This window comes from Pavona decussata, unplaced genomic scaffold (genome assembly GCF_977016875.1).
Source record: "Pavona decussata unplaced genomic scaffold, jaPavDecu1.1 SCAFFOLD_138, whole genome shotgun sequence".
NCBI lineage: Eukaryota > Metazoa > Cnidaria > Anthozoa > Scleractinia > Agariciidae > Pavona > Pavona decussata.
Window position 1 is genome coordinate 513888 of NW_028145551.1, and position 20783 is coordinate 534670.

The 20783-nt window shown below is 36.8% G+C and overlaps 1 protein-coding gene across 1 annotated transcript; it reads left to right on the forward strand.

Annotated features, from left to right (window-relative positions):
- Positions 1 to 1041: 1041 nt before the first annotated feature.
- On the forward strand, positions 1042 to 16524 carry LOC146467101 (uncharacterized). The gene is made up of 9 exons (XM_085126336.1): positions 1042 to 1086; positions 7368 to 7463; positions 8793 to 8849; positions 9362 to 9391; positions 11402 to 11443; positions 11593 to 11664; positions 12210 to 12245; positions 12429 to 12464; positions 15916 to 16524. Exons 2-9 carry the CDS (start codon positions 7379 to 7381, stop codon positions 16350 to 16352), a joined length of 795 nt encoding a protein of 264 aa, XP_084982462.1. The 5' UTR covers positions 1042 to 1086; positions 7368 to 7378; the 3' UTR covers positions 16353 to 16524.
- The last annotated feature ends 4259 nt before the right edge of the window (positions 16525 to 20783 follow it).

A 20783-nucleotide genomic window follows, 5' to 3' on the forward strand; every position in this document is an offset into this window, starting at 1 on the left:
AGACGAACCCTTAGACGGTTCGTCCTGAGCAGTTAGATAAAGTACTCGAGTGTTTTCTTGCCTACGTATGTAAACAAGACGGACCCGACCACGATTGTGAGCGTAATTTGTCACCCGTCATATTAAAAGGTAATCAAATGGTATACTTGTGAAATTAGAAAATAATTTCACTTGCGTTTTGTCAAAATTCGAGTAACGCACGCAACATTATTTCCTAATTTTGCTCGTCATAATTTGATAACGTATTCAAATAAGTTATTTTTATTCTGAAAGGTCCCTTGTAGCATACTTATAACAACCATACAATTTGAAATGTAAAATTCAATCCAACTAATCTCGAACAAAAACGCTCTTATTTTTCTTATTTATTTCTTTATCATCATTTTCTCGCTTGGAGAGTGAGAAATGTAACGACCTCTGTAAATTAGCGTTTTCGTAAGGTATCAAGGACCTTTGAATAACCACAGAGAAATTTAGCCTTGACATTAGTTTCTGAACAAGTATAAACAAAGTTTGATGCTCTTGTCGCTTTGAATATTTTAAGATATATTGCCTTGATAACATTTATCCTTTATTAGGATCTCTTCACGGAAAGTGATATCCTGTGCGCGCGTGAGGCAAATCTTTCTTAGTTGAGAAGACAACAGAATATTGAGCTGCAAAAATTTGACACTTAGAAATCTTCTTTAAGTATTCGGAGTCACGGGGTTTGGATCAAAATTCTACTGAAAGCTGATTCAGTCTTGAATCATTTCAGAACATGAGAAGCGTTGTTATAGGAACTAAAATGCGAGTTGGTCATGTTAATAGAATTAAGAAATGCTTACCCTTGGGAAATTCGTTGCACGGAAGGGTGAAGGCAAGGGGAATGGAACAAGGGGCGTTGATTTCATGCGTTTGTCAATCTTTCAATTGACAGTTACGTAATGTTTGCTTTGTTGATAACCAATCATAAATCACTGACGTCATTTGCACCCAGTAGCAGAGTTACCTGTCAGCAATTAGTCCAACCTTCTTCGTTATTTCTTGGTGGTTCCCGAAGGTCACATTGTCTTTTGGAAGTTACAAGGATCAGATTGATAGCAGGTACTTTTTATCGTAAATTATAAACGGAAGGTAAGGTTAAGTTCTTTGTGTGCCAGATCGGTGGAGAAAGATGAAGTCTCTCTCTATAGCGTTGCAGCTTTAATATTAAAACATGAAGGGAAAACTTCTTATGTTTTAATATAGCTTTTAAGTTTTAAGATTAAGCCCATATAGAAAGCAATTTTATTTGTAAAAAAACTGTGTCACTAGTAGCACTAGTGGAGACAACTGAACCATACGGATATATGGGAAGGGACAGACAGACGGAAAGAGGAGTGAACATAAGGCCGAAACCACTAAGGCCATTGAAAGATTAACTGAATTATCAGACAAATACTACATGGATGCCAGCCAAAATGGACAAACCATATGACCGAAAGCCAATCTAACCCCATTACCGAAAGATCAGCATAAGAAGCCAATTGCACGGTTGTAATTAGTTTGAATATGGGCTATTAGTGTGTACCTTTTATTAAAGTTTTAATTTTCAGTTCTCTGTCCATATAGACATGGGATATGACCGCACGATCAAAAGAACAGCACCAAATGCCAATTTCACGGTTGTTTTTCGAATTGAGGGCCTCCTCGTAATGTTTTCATATAGCTTTTAAATGGTTAAATTTTATTCTTTATAACATATTTATGCCCATGGATTGCAAAAAGAACTGAGCAAGCGGAGGAACAACTGAACAAACCAGAAACGCAAACGAACGAACAAACGGAAGCCCGAGCAAACGAATATCCAAGCGAACGGATGGCCGAATGATCGAGTTAACGGACAAACGGTCCACCGAGCGCTCGCCGGCAAAAACGAACGAACGAAATACCGAGTGAACGAACCCGCGAAATGAGATGAACAGCTGAACGACCGAGTGGACAGCTCTTTTGTTTATAGTCATAGGTGTTTATATGGATCTTTTCGGAACGAGTGAGGAGCGGCGAGTTTTCGTTCTTATTACTTAATGTTAAGAAATTATTTAAAACCGTACGCGCACGCACGTATTGAGCTGTTTTTCTAGCAAAGTGAGCTACGGTGGTTTTAATCTTAAACAGGAGTAGGATATCAAAGGAACTACGACATAATGTTTTGGCCATAACATGTTAATTAAGGGCACGTTATTTCGACTGTCAAAATCATTGGTTATGTTTAAATGCTGTGGTTTAATATCTCAGTTATTGGGGCCTTTCGCTTATTAGCCGAAAATTATTTCCCTTCTAACCAAGATAAATTCCTCTTATTATTATAATTTTTTTTAAATTTTGTTTTGCCGACAGTCGTAAACCTAACCATTGTTACTCTAATTATATAAAATCACATTGTTTGAAAAAAAAAAAAAAGAAAAGAGAAATAAATAAATGCTCGGTAAACTTAACGTTGCGCAATGCTGTTGCAAAAAGCCCGAACCACCCAACTGTCCATCATTTCATTGGTGGAAATCTTTTCGGAATGCATTATCGCCTTAGAAATTCAGATATAGTTTTGAGTGTAAGCATCTACAATTTTCATCGGCTTAACGTCATCTCGACATTCCATAACAGTGGAAAACTAAGTACTTTCGTTTCGATGGAGAGGCAGATATTGTTAAAAATTTGGAGTAAGGTCGATAAACCGGCCAACAACTGCCTGTGAATTCGAGGAATAAGTTTCCGTTATCTAAAAATTTTCGCGACTTAGCTTTTCAGTTAAATTATCCAAACACACCATGCTGCGTTTGCTTATGTAAATATGGTCTTTAAAAGGCGTTAATTTTCTCGTTAGCCGAAAAAAAAAAAACCGAGCCGAAATACAGCCGCCATAACTTTTTTTATTTAAATATACATTTCTTCAATAGCCCTTTTTGTTTCCTGCGGGAAACGGCTTATTTTGTTCTTTTCCTCGATACAGGCCTTGACATTTATTTTGCTATCGATTTAAAGTTCTTTCGGTCTTCCCTTCTTTGTTTATCGCTTATAGTCATATTATTCAGTACTCTAGAATGATAATTGTGCTAAAACGTTTCGTCTTTCATAAGTTTTCGGTAACAGTTTTACTCAAGGGCTGTTGAACACAGCGAATATCTTTCAACGAGGTTGAGTATTTGAACTTTAAAAATTAAAAAAAAAAAAAGGCGTTTACCAATAGCTTACCGTCAAAAATGTTTAAAGCGTATGAAATTGATTTTTTGATATTTTCTGTTACTACTTTATCGACCAGCAGGTTTATTGCTACTTATGTTACAAAAGCGAACAGTTCTCCCATCTTAACATCCATTTTAATTGCAAACTTGATGCCTTGAACTTTTGAGAATTGGGGAATATCACTTGGGGAATATCACTCGGGTATTTCTGAGGTCTTAGCTGGGCGTATTCAGTCACGTGACGCGTTTTAACCAATTACGTGTTGGGGATAAAATTAATGGATCACATTATTGTTTATCCAAATAAGGTCAAGCCTCGTGAACTCTACATTTCCAATTTATTTTGGTTTTGGATATTTTGGCCAAAAAAAGCTCATTATTCCGTTTAAAAAGCGTTTTTTGATTCCGTGTGGAATAACTGAGTGCCGATTTGGAAGATAAATTTTTGTTGTAAACGTTTTGCAAGCGGCTTTCTCTATTACCATGATGAAGGGAAAAGCAGACTGCCGTTTGTTGGTAAGAATTATTGGGTATGTTTAAGTGCCAAGCGACCGGCTTGGATGCATCTTTTCCATTTTGTTCAACGTCTCGAATGTGTTCACGAAATTGGTCGCTTAGTATCCTTCCTGTCCTACCAATGTCATAACTTCTTGTATGAAAATCATGTTCACAATAGGAAGTATTAGCGGGAGTGCATGTAAAACAATAATTGAATTCCATACATCATTTGGGTCCCTGAATTTTGTCGACGTTATGAATGAACGGGGAATGATCACGAAGAGCGAATTTGCTTCCGAAATGGTTGGGAAGTGAGAGGTGCACAGGTCTCCTAGTCTTTAGCCTTGACATATATTTTTAATAACTGTGAATAAATTTAGCCAAAAACCTTTTTATATCGAGGCATGTTATCATTAAACAAAAGCGGCAGTTAAAGCGCGAGCTTTGTTGAAAACACAGCTACCAGCAGATTTCTTAGAAGCGAGAATAATAGACAACTTTGTTGGAATAAACTTAGCCACGGTTTGTGGCAAGTTAAATTGAACAAATTATCAAACTCATAAAACAGCAATAAAAATTAAAGTACAATCTCCTGTTGATAAATGAGTCGACAAAATTTCGCCGCAAGCCACACTATGTGGCTGAAGCCCCAACGAAAAAACAAAGCTCGCACTCAACGACGGAAATGGCAATGTAATGAGGTGAGAAGGCGTGCCGAGTCGCAGCCCATTGTCTGACCGACTCAACAGGCATCCCCACCGACTGCGGATAGAGCCCAAAAGTGACAAATCACTTGAGACCGAAAGATACAGGTCTAACGAGTTGCAGCCCAATGACTGACCAACGCAAAAGGTCTTCATTAAGGACAATAACAACAACTGAAGCCCGTAAACGTTGCTCCGTTGGGGCAACGGAAATACATAAAGAATAACACAGTCAATAAAGGTATAGCGAAAGTGAACACAAAAGAAATAAAATTAAAAGCAGGAAAGAAGCGAAAATGCGAGCCGAGTCGCAGCCCAGTGTCTGACCGACTCAACAGGCATCCCGACTTTTAAATGAATGTCTAACAAATTCAAAAGGGGTGGTGACAGCATTAAAGCAGCCCCTGTCTGAACTAACATTCTGTATAATGGCCATGCTAAAAGGCTAGGCGTGAAAAAGCCCCACGTGCAAAACATGTTAGTTCGCCTGAAGAACTTCAGACCTCAAAAAGACTTTAAAAGCATCAGATTTCCAACGACCCAGTGCAAGGATTTGCGCATCAGAATAGCCCCGAACAGCGGCATGGCAAGCATTGCCGTTACGAAAACTATGACTTTTATAGAGATTTCTGGGGATCTGTTCAATCTGATGGCGAGGAGAAGAAGGAAGACTACGTCGGCAAAATTTCTATTTCATAACCACGCTTAACATTTGCTCTAAGCTCATTGGCTACACTTACGGTGCTATCCGCACCTGGTACGGCCCACCTCCACCGGATTATCACGTGAACACCATGCCTTGATATAAATTACATTATGTTGGGCCGTAATGTTTGCTTTTATGCTTTGGATATCTAGATTTTATCTTGATTACCTTTATCTCTGAGCGTGTTTACCCCAACCTGACCTTGGAGGGATACTTATCTTTTAGGAATTTGTCGGTTAGAGGACTAAACGCACGATGGGAATGAAACGGAAGGAGTGAATTCCACGCGTTGTCAATATTTTAATTTGAAAGTTAGATTGTTGGTAACCAATCATAAATGTCTAAAGTCAAAGGCAGTCAATAGCAGAGTGACCCGTCAGCAATTAGCCAAACCTTCTTCGTTATATCTTGGTGGCCAATGAAGACCACTTTGCCATTCGGAATTCGGAACCTCAAGGATCAGTTTAACTTCAGAAGACCATAACGAGAATTTCTTCATTACCAGGTTGTGTTGTTTTCCCACCAAAGTGAACAACGGTAGTATTACATCTCATTAAGAATAGGATATCAAAGGTAAGTACAGAACAGTAACGTTTAAGCCATAACATCTAAACCAAGCCGACATTATTTCGAGTAGTGCCAATTATTTTTTTTGTGGTGATGTGCTCTAATCGATTAATTTCTGAGATGTTCTCGGGCAGTCGCACTATTTTGCTGAAGATGTTACACCACTAGAAATGTTAATTAAAGATTCATCAAAAAGGTCACTATTTGACAGTGTAAATGCTTGAGAAAAGATGTTCAGTAAAGTTGTTGCGAGACAGGTGCATAACTAGTTAGTTTAAGTAGGACGCAGGTTTGAGAGGAGAGAGGAAAGAATGTTTATTGTTATTATTTTACATTTTGTCGGAGATGTAGCAGCCGGATTAGTAAAACAAGGTGGGATTAATGCCGGGAAAGCGATGTTTTAAACAAGAAACAAAGTCGAGCCCGATAGATGATTGTAAATAACCTGACAAACAATAATTCATGTATGACCTGACAAACAACCACCACATAAGATGTCAGTAATTGCTACAGCTACATTAGATCATTTTAACAACATAAAACAAAACATTACTCCTGACGTAATTGTTTTGGAAGGACGTTAGAACAAATCAGATGTTTACTTGAATTTTCTTTTACTGTCTGTAGTAAGTGAACTCGTCGCTATAGAATTTTAGCTGACGATACCATAAGAATGTGAATTTTCCAAATGACCAATACCTTCCGTATCACTGAGGGCCATTCAAGGAGAGTATTAAACGCATAATAGTTTAAAGGTTATTTTCTGTATTCCGGCGCGTCATTATTGTTTGGCCTTTAAATGGCAAATCTGGGTATGCTAATATAATTGGATTATTGCGGAACTTTTTTTTTCAAAGATTATTAACTGACTTCACCAGATGCTGTTGGCATGGTAGCTGGCCTATCTTCGAACTTTTAAAGACGTTAACTGCTCCTCTGAAAATACAAAGGATAAGTTCCTCATTTTTGCGAAAGTCTGAGGTGGACAATGGCTAAAGAAAACACTAGTTGTTCTTCTTCACAATTTAATTCGAATTTGTGAGGCGGGTAATGTTTTGAGAACAGATAATCCTCCATTGGCTGCTTCTGTATCATCAATACAATGGCCGTGACAGTGCCCCTTTAAAAGTCAGCATTTCATTTAAAACAAATTGAATGCTGCATTATGAAATAAGCAGACAACTGGATATTAGATTTCAGTTTAAACAATCCTGTATGAGGAAAAACTTGTAATAACAAGTAATAAACTATCAATATTAGACTTAAATATCAGCAGATGAATCCAAACAGTTGTAAAAAAAAAATATATTCAATTGTTTGCTTGTCTGTAAATTTTAACTCAAGGAAATCTAGGCTCAAAAACACTTCGCAGATCTATGTGGGGGGTAAATTGTCTTGGTATCAGAAAATGTAACATCGGTAATATAAAGAAAAAATAATGAAAAATTATCAGTCAGTGACAATTGAAAAGTTATATTTAATTGCTTGCTTGTCTGCAAATTTAAAATCAAGGAAATATAGGCTCAAAAACATCTTTAACTGTCGAGGGTAAATTGTCTTGGTAACAGGGAAATGTAACATGGGCAATATAAAGAATAAATAATAAGAAATTATCAGCCAGTCTCTATTGAAAAGTTATCCTTAATTGTTTTCTTGTCTTTTTGTTTCTCTTTTTGTTTGTTTGCTAAGGAGAGGCAGAGATGGTATTGAAGACAACAATGCTCTTTTTTCTTCTCATCATGTTGCCGGTGGCGATGGAGGCAAAGAAACCTGTAAAGTCTCAAAGTACGTAATATGAAAGATATCTATATTCAACACTCGCACTAAATCATAGGCTTAATCATGAACTGAATAAGCCCGATAGTACTGCCTGAATAGCTTGTGAAGAGGAATTTCAGTCGGTTTCCTAAATTTTCATTTTGATACTTTGTATGTTGCAATAAGAGCTATTATTGGGTAGATTTAAACAGAGTTTTCCGTGAATAGCTTTAAGGCATTCTTTTCTGTTAAACTTTCCCCTGGCAACAAAAGCCTGGTAAAACCAAATTGGTTTTATTTTTTGACCCTTCGTAAGAACTTGCAGGCTTATTTTAGTTATTTATTTAACTTTTTTAAAATTTTTTTTCATAAGTAGAGCAAACTATTTAAAAGCGCAAACTATTTAAAAGCTCTGTGCAGGTCATTAGAACCAGATAAAAGTTCGCTTTTTCACGGACATTACTAACGTTTTAGTAAAGGAATCTGCAAGTTCACAAGCTTGGGCATGTACAGGGAATTGCTTCCAAGGACTAATTGAAGGAAATTACAAATCTCAGTTATCTTTGAAGACACAAAAAGCAATACTTTGGTTTTTAAATCTATTACAGATAAATTTTTATTGGAAATATTTTTTTCGTTTTGTACTTCATGGCCGTATTTGAGTTGTGTTGTTGATTTGTTCACTGTTTTGCATGAACCTGTGTCAGCTCGAGTGCGCTTTGATTCATTACTAAATCTCGCCTCATCATCAGTGCGTGTGAGACCTTAAACCCTAGTAGGACACCTAAAAGGAAACCTCCACTCTTGAAATAAATTAATGCTAAATTGCTGAAAATACAATATAATTTCAAATTTCGTTCTTAAATATGAAAATAACATTTCCGTGTCGGACAAAACAGATTTTGATTTTCGCTTATTTTTCATCTTAAATTTCCTGGGCGCCACCATCTTGGATTTCATGACCTAATACGGTTGCTCAATTGTTTCACACAAAAGAACTTCTGCTTACTGACAATAGCGGCAACCGTATGACGTTATGAAATCCAAGAAGGCGGCGTCCGGGAAATTTAAAATCGAAAATAGGCGATAATCATTCCCAATTTTTAGCACACTTGAACGTCGCCTCTAATTGAAATTTATAATTTAGACACAATTGACCATCAATTTGTTGTCGGAGTGGAGGTTCCCTTAAATGATCTTTGAAAAATGCCTTCCAAGATCTTCTGTCACGACATGCATATTACATGTAGTCAAAGACTGAGGAAAAATATTTTTGTAAGTTGTGAAATATACATATTATTAAATGTTGCTACGATAGCTCAATATTACTAATCGATATCGTACAATTTTCCACAGTGCAGACGAAATTTACCCGCGAGGAAACTTGCGATATTCGACACTGCATTAGAGAGTGTAAGCAGACAAGAAGATGTTATTAATAATTAAATAAAAGAATAATGAAGTGACGATAAATAAAGACAAACCTAACAACACATTCACCTAGCGAAAGTTGTTTTTTTTTTTTTACCGATGTAAAACAATATTTAATTCTTTTCGATAAAAGTAACCAGAGTTAACTTTACAATAGGTAAGTCTGGATAGGATGGGATGACATAAGAGTAGGTAAGATGTAAATAAAAAATGGAACTTTAAAAGAGGAGTTAAGGTTTTGAAATATGAGACAAGTTGAAATAAGATATAATGAGATGGCATACGAACCCTGACCCTGACATATGGGATAAGATAAGATAAGATAAGATGAGATGAGATGAGATGCCATGAGATGAGATGAGATGAGATGAGATGAGATGAGATGAGATGAGATGAGATGAGATGAGATGAAATGAGATGAGATAAGATTTGTAGAGATAGAATAATATAAGATAATTTATTTCTATATTACTCCTGTCCTTTTTTTTCCACAGGCTGTAGAGGCAAAACCTGCAAAAGGGCATGTAAGTGGAAAAACAAATATTATTTACAGATAGAGAAAAGGGGTACGGGTGATCAACTGCATTCCAGTTATTTTAAAGGCATTTCGGTAAACGTCGTCAGCATAAATCAAGAACAAGCTGACTTTACCCCTATCCAGTATTAAGTTATTTTTTCTTCAATTATATGCTCACATAGGACACACTATCAAATGCGAAGAAAAACAAAAAGAGAACATGGTACATTCATGCCGCAAAACACTATTATATCGACACAATTCGCATTATCAAAATTGAAAAAAAAAATGTAGAAAAACAGCGAAAAAAATGGAACAAGCACACAGTTCTGCATAATTTTGAATTCCAAAATTAATAAATGCTCATTAACACTAACAGTAACAGTAACACTAACAGATACAGTAAAAGTAACTCCAACGCATTAACATAATAACAATAGCAGTAACAGTGACAGCGACAGACACACTAAAGGTAACTCTAAAACTAAAAATCAATAACTGTAACTGTACTACTATCAGCAACAGACGTTAATAGTAACAGTGACATTAAGTTTCAGTAACATTAACAACAATAACAGTGGCAGCAACAGTAACAAACAGTAAAGGCTGGTTTATTCGTACGAAGCAAGGATAAGCATTAGCACAAGCATAAGCATAAGGTTGTTTACACGTGTGATAAGCATAAGCACAAGGTGACATACGCAGGCGCAGTATATTAAAGTTTTGGCGCCAAAATTTTAAATCCAAGATGGCGGAGGTAAACACCACCATCTTAAAAACAGAACACACTTCCGCTGACCACTTGTGATTACTTTTCAGTGCTATTGCGCTTATGCTGGCGTTATCCCGGTTTACACGGGCGACGCAACGACGCAAACATAAGCGCAAGCAAAAAAAAAAAACGATTTCCTTTTCTTCTCCTTGCGTTTTGCTTGCACTTATGCTTATGCTTGCGTCTAACGTGTAGACCAGCCTTCACAGTAACAGTAGCAGTTAGAGTAATACTAATTCTAATATCAACACTAATAGTATCCCTAAAAATTATAATAACACTATCACTAATAGTAATAGTACCGGTAACAGGAACAGTAACACTTAAGGCCCGGCCAAACGGATGTATCATTGTCCAACATTGTTAAATGGAACATTTTGCACTTCTTTGGCCACCATGTTGCACGATCTTGCATGAGGAGTGATCATGTTGAAGGAAGTTTGTTTTTCATCAAACATCGTCTTCAACATCGTTTAATATTCTTTAGTTCTCAGAGATGAACAAAAATTTTACATTCGTTCAACATTAATTAATGCGTACATGCTCACTAAGCTGACTTTGCGCTATCTTTTTTTCTATGGCAATGGTTTATTATGATTTTCTTTGCGCATTGCCCGGTGATATTTCAAGCTACAGATGGAAAAGGAACAAAGTTTGAATCTATCAATCTCTCTCAAAGCTCAAATACAAACGATTTTGTTTTTTCGAAATGAAAGAGAGAGGGCAAAGGTGTAAGACCAGAAAAAGCAAGATGTTCCGTTACTGAGGTCGATCCGTCTCGCGCAATTTTTTTGGGCAAACCCGTGTACCGCGGGAATGTTTTCCAGGGATTCTGAGTAGCAGTTTTTAATCCGAGAACTTTGAGTACAAATGTCACATCAAACATGTTGCATCCGTTTACAGTAACACTCACACTAACTCTAACACCAACACTAACACTAACACTAACACTAACACTAACACTAACACGAAAACGATCAATAATTACAACAACACCAATGATAGTATTTGTATGTCATTGAATTTGTCTTCTGTAATGAGCAATCAGTATTTAGTACTTTTTGCCCTCTCTTATGCTATAATAAAAATAACAGCGATGACGACAATTTCAGTGGTAATGATGTTGAGGTAAAGTATTGCACTTTCAATTCAAAAAGCCTGAAGTAGGCCAGGATTAGTGAAAAGAGAGCAGAAAAGGGATACGTTAAAAGAAAGAAAAGTTAATAAGTATATTTTGATTTGCAGGCTGTGATTTTAACGCGAACACTAAAGACTGTATGAAATGGTGTAAGTACACAAAAATATATGGTTAAGAGTTAAAGAAAGAGATAATAAAGTTCATAAGAGAAATTTTTGTCTTTATTTATATGTCATTTAGGAGTTTGTTAAGACATGATAATAACGTTAATAAAGTGTTGCTATTTCAATTTCTACAGTGCAGTCAGAATTTCCCAATTCTCTTGGAAATAAAGACAGTACTTGCGGTTTTCTGAGCGGTGTTAGTGAATGTAAGTAGAGAAAAAATATTCTTAATAGATTTAGAGCGGAGTATTAAGGTTTGGAAGAGAAGTCGAAAGATTGTACTGTCCTGAGCCTAAATAGAGAACTAAAAGCAGTACCAGGCAGTTATGATTTCATTTGTCACTTAAATTGATTCAAACATATATTAGATAAAATCGAGTGGCTTTCAGTTGAGAATCGTTAAACTAAACCAAAAATGTTGTTACTCTGATCAATCATAATAAAATACAGACAGCGAAATGAACCAATCAGAACTAGAAACAAATACATGAGACCATCGTCAAGCGAAGGAAAACTCGAGCAGGCAAGTATCGATTGTTTTTTGTGTTACTTCTCATTGGTTGGCAGTGTGGTCTGAGTGTTTTTTATTTTTATTTTTTTTAAACCAAAAACTAGGCTTAATATAGAAAAGCAAAACAAATTCCTACATCGTAGACTTTCTCCCAATAAAAACATAATACTTGGTGTCTTTTAACCTTCACAGCAAACCTGAGATGAAGCAAGCATTTAATTTCCAAATTTTTCTCCCCAGGTTGTCCCGCTGGCTCTTGGTTGTGCAAGTACGAACGTAAGTAGACAAAAAAGTATTAGTAAGATTTCTGGAGTGGAATAACAAAGTCTGAACCTTAGGTGTGGTCACGTAATTGATAACGTCACAAAACTATCCTAAAACATATTACTTAGTGTCTTTTAGTCTTCACAGCAGGCCTGAGATGAATCGAGCATTTAATTTTGATAATTTTCTCCTTAGCTTGTCCCTTTGACTCTTGGTCGTGCAAAGATAAAGGTAAGTAGACAAACAAGCAATAGTAAGATTTGTGGAGCGGAATAACAAAGTCTGAGCCTTAGGTGTGGTCACGTAACTGATAATCTCATGAAACTATCCTAAAACATGATATTTATTATCTTTAAACCTTCACAGTCATGTTAAATTTGATAAAGACATCGTCGTCTAACGTTTGGGAATTGTCAGCAAAACTATGTTTGGGTTTGACAAAACTTAGCGAAAAGGGCTGAGTTGCTCGCAGCATGGTTAGCGCTACCCATTAAAATCTATAGGTTGTCATGATATTTAACCCGGGTCAGCGCTAACCATGCTTCGAGCAACTGGGCCCTAAATGTGATTGCAATTCTTACCTAATCACTATAAATGGTCCGGATATATTCTATTTTGCACTGTCCAGACAATTTCTAAACTGGCTGGAATTTATCGAAAACAAAGACTTCACAGCGGAAATTTAATAATCTAGCTTCCATTCTATAAAGGTTTAGTGAAAAATAGGTCGTTCTCATTTCACTTCATGACAGCCATGGCCACAGCGCAAGCGCGGTAACTCAATTTTAAGGTATGTATTAAAACCCACTGTTAGACTTGCCTTTGTTCACCACTGAAACGGTAATTAAAATAATACTAATATGTTATCGGGTTCGAGCCTTTTACTTTTATAAGCAAATACATGACTAAATATTCGGTAGCAAATGATAGGTACAGTTTTTTACATGATTTCAGCACGCCCTCGTAACATAGTAAATAACGCCCTGCCACTTTCAAAAACTCTTCAAGCGTGGCCCAGTGTCCCTTTGCTTCTAAGGCGCTGATGTGGATTTCGCTGGTCCACTGCAACAGCATCATTTTGGCAACGGTCTTGCGCATCTTTCTTAAGCCCATAATTTGTCGAGACCAACGCTCTTAATACAGATTCCAAAGCACAATTGACTTTTCTCATCTTTCTAACAAAATTTAAGACACTTTAAGCACTTGCTGTCAATTTGTTGTGCTTGCATGTCAATCACGTTTATAACCTCCGCCACTGCCAGTTAGCCATAACAAAATCAACTCCACACACTTTCGCCTGTCGTCTCAAAAGATACAACTGTTCTTATTTTTTGAGAAATCTTCTGATCATTGGCTTTTTGTTTGTTTGATTGTTTGTTTGTTTTCTTGATTATGAAGCGATTTAATTTGAGCGCAGTCTGGCTTCTCGTCGCAATAATAGTACCTATGGTTTTTGTTCTAAGACGTGTTTTCTGCAGCCTCTTTGCTTAGTAAATTTATCATGTTTCAGGTTTGCTCTGGAAAAGACCATCACAATCGGCTTCTTTTAAGTAAGGCTTCCTGGGTTTGGGCAATGGACTTGGTATTTTTGAGCAGTTGGCCTTCTCTCCTCGTTTGCTTATCTTAAACATCGACTTCCACTGTTTCTCAAGAAACACACCACACTTATTCTATCTGACCTGAAAGAGGTCGCTCAGGAGACACTACGCAATAATTAACCATTAAATCCATCTCTTCCCACACCGCATCAATCTTTTCCCAAGCCACACTGTCATATAATTATCTGAATTTGTAAAGAACTGCTGCTGCTGTTGTTGTTGTTGTTGTTGTTGTTGTTGTTGTATCACTTGATGTGTATTTGGTACAGGCAAAATCAAAAGGAAGAAAGAGTTGTCCATAGGACATGCCTGGGCAAGTCGCGAACTAAATTTGTTTCCAAAATGTGATAAACAGACAGGTGGTCTATAAATACATTGTGGAACAACTCCAGTCTTTCAAATAAAGAACAACTTTATAAGCTACACTTTTTTATTCCTCTTAAATAAAAATAAGAATAGTTTAAACTGTAAGGGAAAAACACGTTCCGAACAGCCTTATAATAATAATAATAGTAATAATAATAATAATAATAATAATAATAATAATAATAATAATAATAATAATAATAATAATAATAATAATAAGAACAGTAATAATAAGAGTAATAATTCATAATTATATAATTTATTAATATTTATATTTACCTTTTTAATTAACATGCAATGGTCAAAAGAGCATTACAATATTAGAATACACTAAATGTTTACGAAAAACTAAATTTTACTATTAAATAGTTATTTAAGCGCTAAAGGCTAAAAGCCAACTTTAAAAGGATATGTTTTGAGTCAAAATTTAAAAGTTAAAATGGAATCAACACCGCGAAGGCTTGCTTGGAACACGTTCCACAGTGTAGGCGGACCTACAGATAAAGATCTCTCACCAACGGATTTTTTCCTTTTCCCTGCCGGATGAAATGGAACAGTGCCTGAATTAGAGAGCAGTGAATAGCGTGCGTGCTCTCTTACATTGATTAAATCAGTAATATAAGCTCGTGCCATACCATTTAGTGCTTTAAAAGTTGAAAGTAAAATTTAAAAATGTCAAAGAAGGGTCATCAGGAATTATTTGTCCTTTCTGTCCAGGTGGTTAATAAAAATAAAGTGTTCATTATTGTGTAAGTGAGCATTTAAATCAAGAACGTCTGTTATCGAAAAAGAACAGATACAAAGACGCGAATTTTAAGTTTCCACCTATAGCAATTGTTATTAAGGTTCTCTAACTCATTAACAATTCATTAAGCCAAAACAAAGCAAATCACTACCGTGAAGGAGGTTTAGAAATGTGATCTTAAATATCATAAAATTTTGTGAACGTTTGCTTTGAATTTCTCCAAGAATTATCAATAGTTTGAGAAGCTATATCAAACACTCGAAAGAGTGTTTTCTTTTTTTTGAAACACCTCGAAGTTGGTTAAAAAAAAATCGGCGGTGCCTCGTTTTTTCAATCTACTTCTCGCTGTTTGAAAATCGGAGGAAACACTCTTCCTCTGGGTTAATATATTACATCAAAAGAGAAAATTGCGCGAAACTCTCTATTAAGAAATCCATTGTTCATCGTGTGTCGTCACTTGCAAAGGAAATTGGTAAATGTCCTTTTCCATCAACTAACCTACCAATGCTGAGGACCAAGATGCGATGGAAAATGATGTCATTAAATGTATACGTCTGTGATGACCATGGTGACAGAAACCATCTTATACTTGACAGATCGACTAAAAATAGGAAAACGAAAGACCAGTTACAGAAGATAAGATAAGATAAGATAAGATAAGATAAGATAAGATAAAATAAGATAAGATAAGATAAGATAAGATAAGATAAGATAAGATAAGATAAGATAAGATAAGATAAGATAAGATAAGATAAGATAAGATAAGATAAGTTAAGATGAGATGAGATGAGATGAGATGAGATGAGATAAGATGAGATGAGATGAGGTGAGATGAGATGAGATGAGATAAGATATCATAAGATAAGATGAGATAAGATGAGATGAGATGAGATAAGATGAGATGAGATTAGATGGGATCAGAAGAGATGCGATGAACGGAAATAAAACGAAGCTCTTGTATTTTGCTTTACAGTTTGTCCAATCTACTGGAGAGAGTTTGACGGAAATTCATGCTATTACGTCGATGATACCATAACCACGAAATGGAGCGATGCTCGAGCAGTTTGTCAAAACCTGGGAGGAGACCTGGCTGTCATCACTTCAGCTGAAGAAAACGACTTTGTCTACGAACTGGTGATGGGAAAGGGAACGGTCACTGAAACAAAAGCGTGGATTGGGCTAAAGAGAAGCACTGATGACTCCAAGTGGTATTGGGTTGATGGCACTCCACTGGAGGGACAGTACGAGAACTGGGGAGAAGGGGAACCTAATAACTACGAGGGAAAAGAGAACTGCGCGCACTTTTTTGGACAGCCAGGAAAGTGGAATGACGCCCCATGCGAAATGACGGGTTATTGGGCTCCCAAGAGCCCCACCATTCTTTGCGAAAAGCCTGCCGAAGAATACTAAATCAAACAACTGTGAGCCTTATTCCGAGTTAGTTGTTAGTTGCTATAAGGCAGATATAATTGTTAGTTAAAAGGTAAGGAGCACGACATTTGCTCGTTAGACATGAAAGTTAATGCTGTCAGTTGATATCAATGCTCACTCAGCTGAAAGAAATAAAAATGATGTTGGGGAACTTGTGTCATAAAATTTGTAATGATAACGCTAGTTGGTTCCGTTGGGTTTGGCTATATTGTCATTTAAGGAGAATACGTTTGGTCGCGGTAGAGGTGGTATTTTGTATGTAAACAGTCTCCAACCCAACCTGTCCAACTTTGATCTGAAAATTGGAAAAGAATCAAACCATCCTAATCAAACATCAATTACGTTCCGGGATATGTCCTAAAAGTCTAACTTTGAAACCTCTTGTAAGCGGCAACTCTCATGTGCGGATGTGGACAAAAAAAAAAACGAAAATAAGCTCTCTTAAGTGCTTGCTTAAAATTAAGCAAACAAGCATCAATCTATGTTTTGTTTCCTTTACCATAGTCTCTTTGATATTTTTATTTCATTTGTTCTGAGTTGTGACCTGATAAAGGTTCCTTAATTCCCAATGGTAAAATTGCCATCAAAATATGCATTGTTTTTACCAACAAACCGTTTACAGTCTTTAATTCATTTGCCAAGTGTTCTGACGTTAAAACATGGGCAACCAACGAAAAAATTTGAGCAAAATGCTTAAAAATCTCTTGTGTTTTCAGATCGTCTTGGGCTCTTTTACAGGCATAATTGGGAACGGAATTTAATTCCTCAATTACTAGTTGTTATTGGCATAACGAAAAAAGTAGCTTACAGTTGTTCTCTTTGCAAAATATAGCTGCCCCTCCGAAAACGAAACAAATTTAAGTTTCTGGCTTTACGAAGTTTCGAGCCGATATTTTGCCAAAGAAAACTTTCGATTTTCTTAATAAACCAAAAATCCGTATTTCTAGTGCGACTATTTACGGAGCAAAACATATAATTTGCCTATGTCTTCTCAGACTCTTTGGTCTAGCTAGCTTTCCTTTTCCGCAGAGAAAAACAAATGCTTTTGTTATGACAGAAATGTCAGCAATGGTAGTCATCTGCCTCGAGTTATAGAAAATACAGAATTTTGCATGACCATCATAACCTAAAATCATGTTTAATTTGTACCTCTAAATCTATAATTACATTTAACCTCCGATATTCTTGTCAACTTAGATATTCCCTTGTTATCGGCAGTTGAGCTAGCTATTCTGTAATGTGGGATTTTAGTTTAAAAGCCCGGGGGTCGCAAAAGTGTACTCCTCCTCAGTAAGCCATATAGGTATGAACCGTGCCAAAGGGAATGGTTTTAAGCCTCTTTGGTCTGAGGTAGGGTATAAATTTTGACGATCGGGATCTGGAATTGGGTAAATTGGGTATTCAGGGGAGCAGGGATGGCGCAGTGGTGAGAGCACTCGCCTCTCACCAATGCGGTGCGGCTTCGATTCCCGGTCTTGGCGTGATATGTAGGTTGAGATTATTGTCGGTTCTCGTCCCTCCTCTGAGGGTTTTTCTCCGGGTACTCCGGTTTTCTTCCCTCCACAGAAACCAACATTTCCATATTTCAATTCGACCTGGAAACAGTGGAGAAAAAAGTTAATCCGTGGATTCCACTTCTTTTTATTTATTTATTTTATTTTTTATTTACTTTTATATCGGGTATGTCCTTACGAGTAAAATGGGTTTGGAAGGCCAACACAGCTTCTACTCAAGTGTTTAATTTTCCGTGTTCATCCCCATCTTTTAACAAATTTAGCACCTTTTTTATATTTATTTCATTGGTAAAGATTACAGAGAGATTTAAGGTTCGACGTTTCGGAGTCATCTTGACTCCATTATCAAGAGAAAAAATCAGTTTGTGAACGCGGATATTTAAATAGGCTAGAGCTGAAAATTAACATATTAATAGATGGTCAAACAAATACTTTAGCGCGAATTGAATCAGTTTGCACGTTCAGTTCTGGCTTCAGTTTGCGTATGAATAGCATCTCATGAATGAGGCAATCAAATTTGCTGGTGCCTTTTGCAAGAACGTGAAACAGTTCTAAAAAACGCTGTGGTATCTGGTCATTATGTTGAAGATGGTAATGTTTGTAAATTGAAGACGACTTTCTTTTGTGTCCGTCTACGCGCTCATGCAGGTGCCCACGCGTATACCCCACATATCCTGCATCGCACAGGTTACATTTAAATTCGTATACTACGCATTGTTGGTTGACAATGGATGGAGGTTGACAATGCGTAGTATACGAATTTAAATGTAACCTGTGCGATGCAGGATATGTGGGGTATACGCGTGGGCACCTGCATGAGCGCGTAGACGGACACAAAAGAAAGTCGTCTTCAATTTACAAACATTACCATCTTCAACATAATGACCAGATACCACAGCGTTTTTTAGAACTGTTTCACGTTCTTGCGAAATGCACCAGCAAATTTGATTGCCTCATTCATGAGATGCTATTCATACGCAAACTGAAGCCAGAACTGAACGTGCAAACTGATTCAATTCGCGCTAAAGTATTTGTTTGACCATCTATTAATATGTTAATTTTCAGCTCTAACTATTTAAATATCCGCGTTCACAAACTGATTTTTTCTCTTGATAATGGAGTCAAGATGACTCCGAAACGTCGAACCTTAAATCTCTCTGTAATTTTTGCATGTCTTTGCTTCAGCAAATCCCTTCTAATTATTTCATTGGTGCGTCCTTAAATAGGGTATCAATACGGTAGGGTCGGAAATTTACCCATCATGCAGCTCTGAAATAAGGTAGGGGGTTTCAAGAAGCGCGCTACACTCTTCCACGCCAATTTTCGAGTATTATCCACCGCGGTGTTTAAAAACAAACAAACCATCCTGACGTTTGGGATTTGCGATACTATAGAGACCTCAAGCACCAGAACGGGAGCCCTGCGACGACGTTTTACTGGAAGTAAAATTATACCACTAGACAAGACTGCGCATGCGGCAATAGCCTTCCTCTCCGACGTGAAAACAGATGTTTTGCCGTCGTGTGTAGAGCGTGAGTAAATTTCGTTGTTGTCTTGGATTTTTTTTCCATACTAAATGTATTTCTTGGTTGAAATTTATATTCTCTGATAGATAGGTGATATCTGTTGTTATTGAGGTCAGATTTAAGGCGACTAACCTCAGTTTTGTAATTTACCTCACTAGTAAGAGTTGTATCTAGTGCCTCCTCGTGTCCTTGATGTCAAAAATTCTGCTAAAAAGCAAGACGGCGATAAATCGGTGTAACTATAGCTTTAACTTCATACTTAGTGACTTTAGGTAGAATCTAACTGATGAGACTGTCATTTCCTCCGTTCAAATTGCAACTTTGGAAAGCCCTCCAGAGTTAAGTTTGTATTTGCGTTTTGTTTGGCTTCCTGAAGCAGAGTGTTCCTGAGGACATCATTATAAATCTAGTGAGGGAAAAAGTCTTACGAATGCGGGTGTCCTGCCTCGTCTAATATGCTTCCTGTATAGTCCTCTTTTAAGCTAAACGGGTAACAAAAGGCAACAAAACGTTCATAATATCAGTGTAATATCAGTATAAAAAAGAATTCATGGTAGATCGAATACTTTTAATATTCAGGTCCGCCGTCACTGAACTGATGTGTGGTTAATTTTTGAACTGTTTGTGTTGTTATTGACCTATTGAATTGAACAGTAAAGAAAATCTTCTAATATTAATGTCTGTTCTCACTGAAATGATGTGTGATTTTTGAACCGTTTGCGTGGTTATTGAACTCAATTAAAGAAAAGAGAACGTTCCAAAAAAGGTAAACAATAGTGGCCGGATATTCTGCAACTGCTCTCCCGTATTTTCACATCCTTATTCTAAAAAAAAAAAACAAACAAACAACTTATTCAATGTTAAAATAAGACTTATCCGATATTGTCAAGTCATCAAATCAAATGATGTCTTCAAGGTCGAATGAATCCTCACACGTATCCTCGACCTCTTTGGCAACCATTCCAACTGAAGTTTTGCAAATTTTGAACCATTTGCCAGTCCAGTTAATGTTTACAAAGTTGGCAACAAAATGCTACCAAAATCGAGCGCTTCCAAGGCTTACAAACTCGGAAAAATGACGATGACAAGAAAACGACAGAATTATCAAGAAATCGACACAAGATCTCGCAGGCGCTTTTCTTCTCTCCTTACTCCTTCCCGTGATTCCTCGCGCTTCGTCACCAGTCACTCGCGTTTCGCGCTCGCCTTTAACCAAAAAGCGATACGAAGCGCCTATGGACTAGGCTGGTAACTGACAATGAAAGTTGGTTCTGTCGAAACATGTTTTCGCTTAACTTTAAGTGTCCACTTGTTCTTAAAACCTATTAGTAACCTGCTAGTGTCAAGACCATTTAAGAGAGCGTCCAAAC

Bases quoted from the DNA above. Each gene is read 5' to 3' on its own strand.
- LOC146467101 (XM_085126336.1), top strand. From the start codon at position 7,379: ATGGTATTGAAGACAACAATGCTCTTTTTTCTTCTCATCATGTTGCCG. The intron at 8,850-9,361 runs GTAAGCAGACAA...TTTTTTCCACAG, and splicing joins TCGACACTGCATTAGAGAGT to GCTGTAGAGGCAAAACCTGC. The intron at 12,246-12,428 runs GTAAGTAGACAA...TTTTCTCCTTAG, and splicing joins TTGGTTGTGCAAGTACGAAC to CTTGTCCCTTTGACTCTTGG.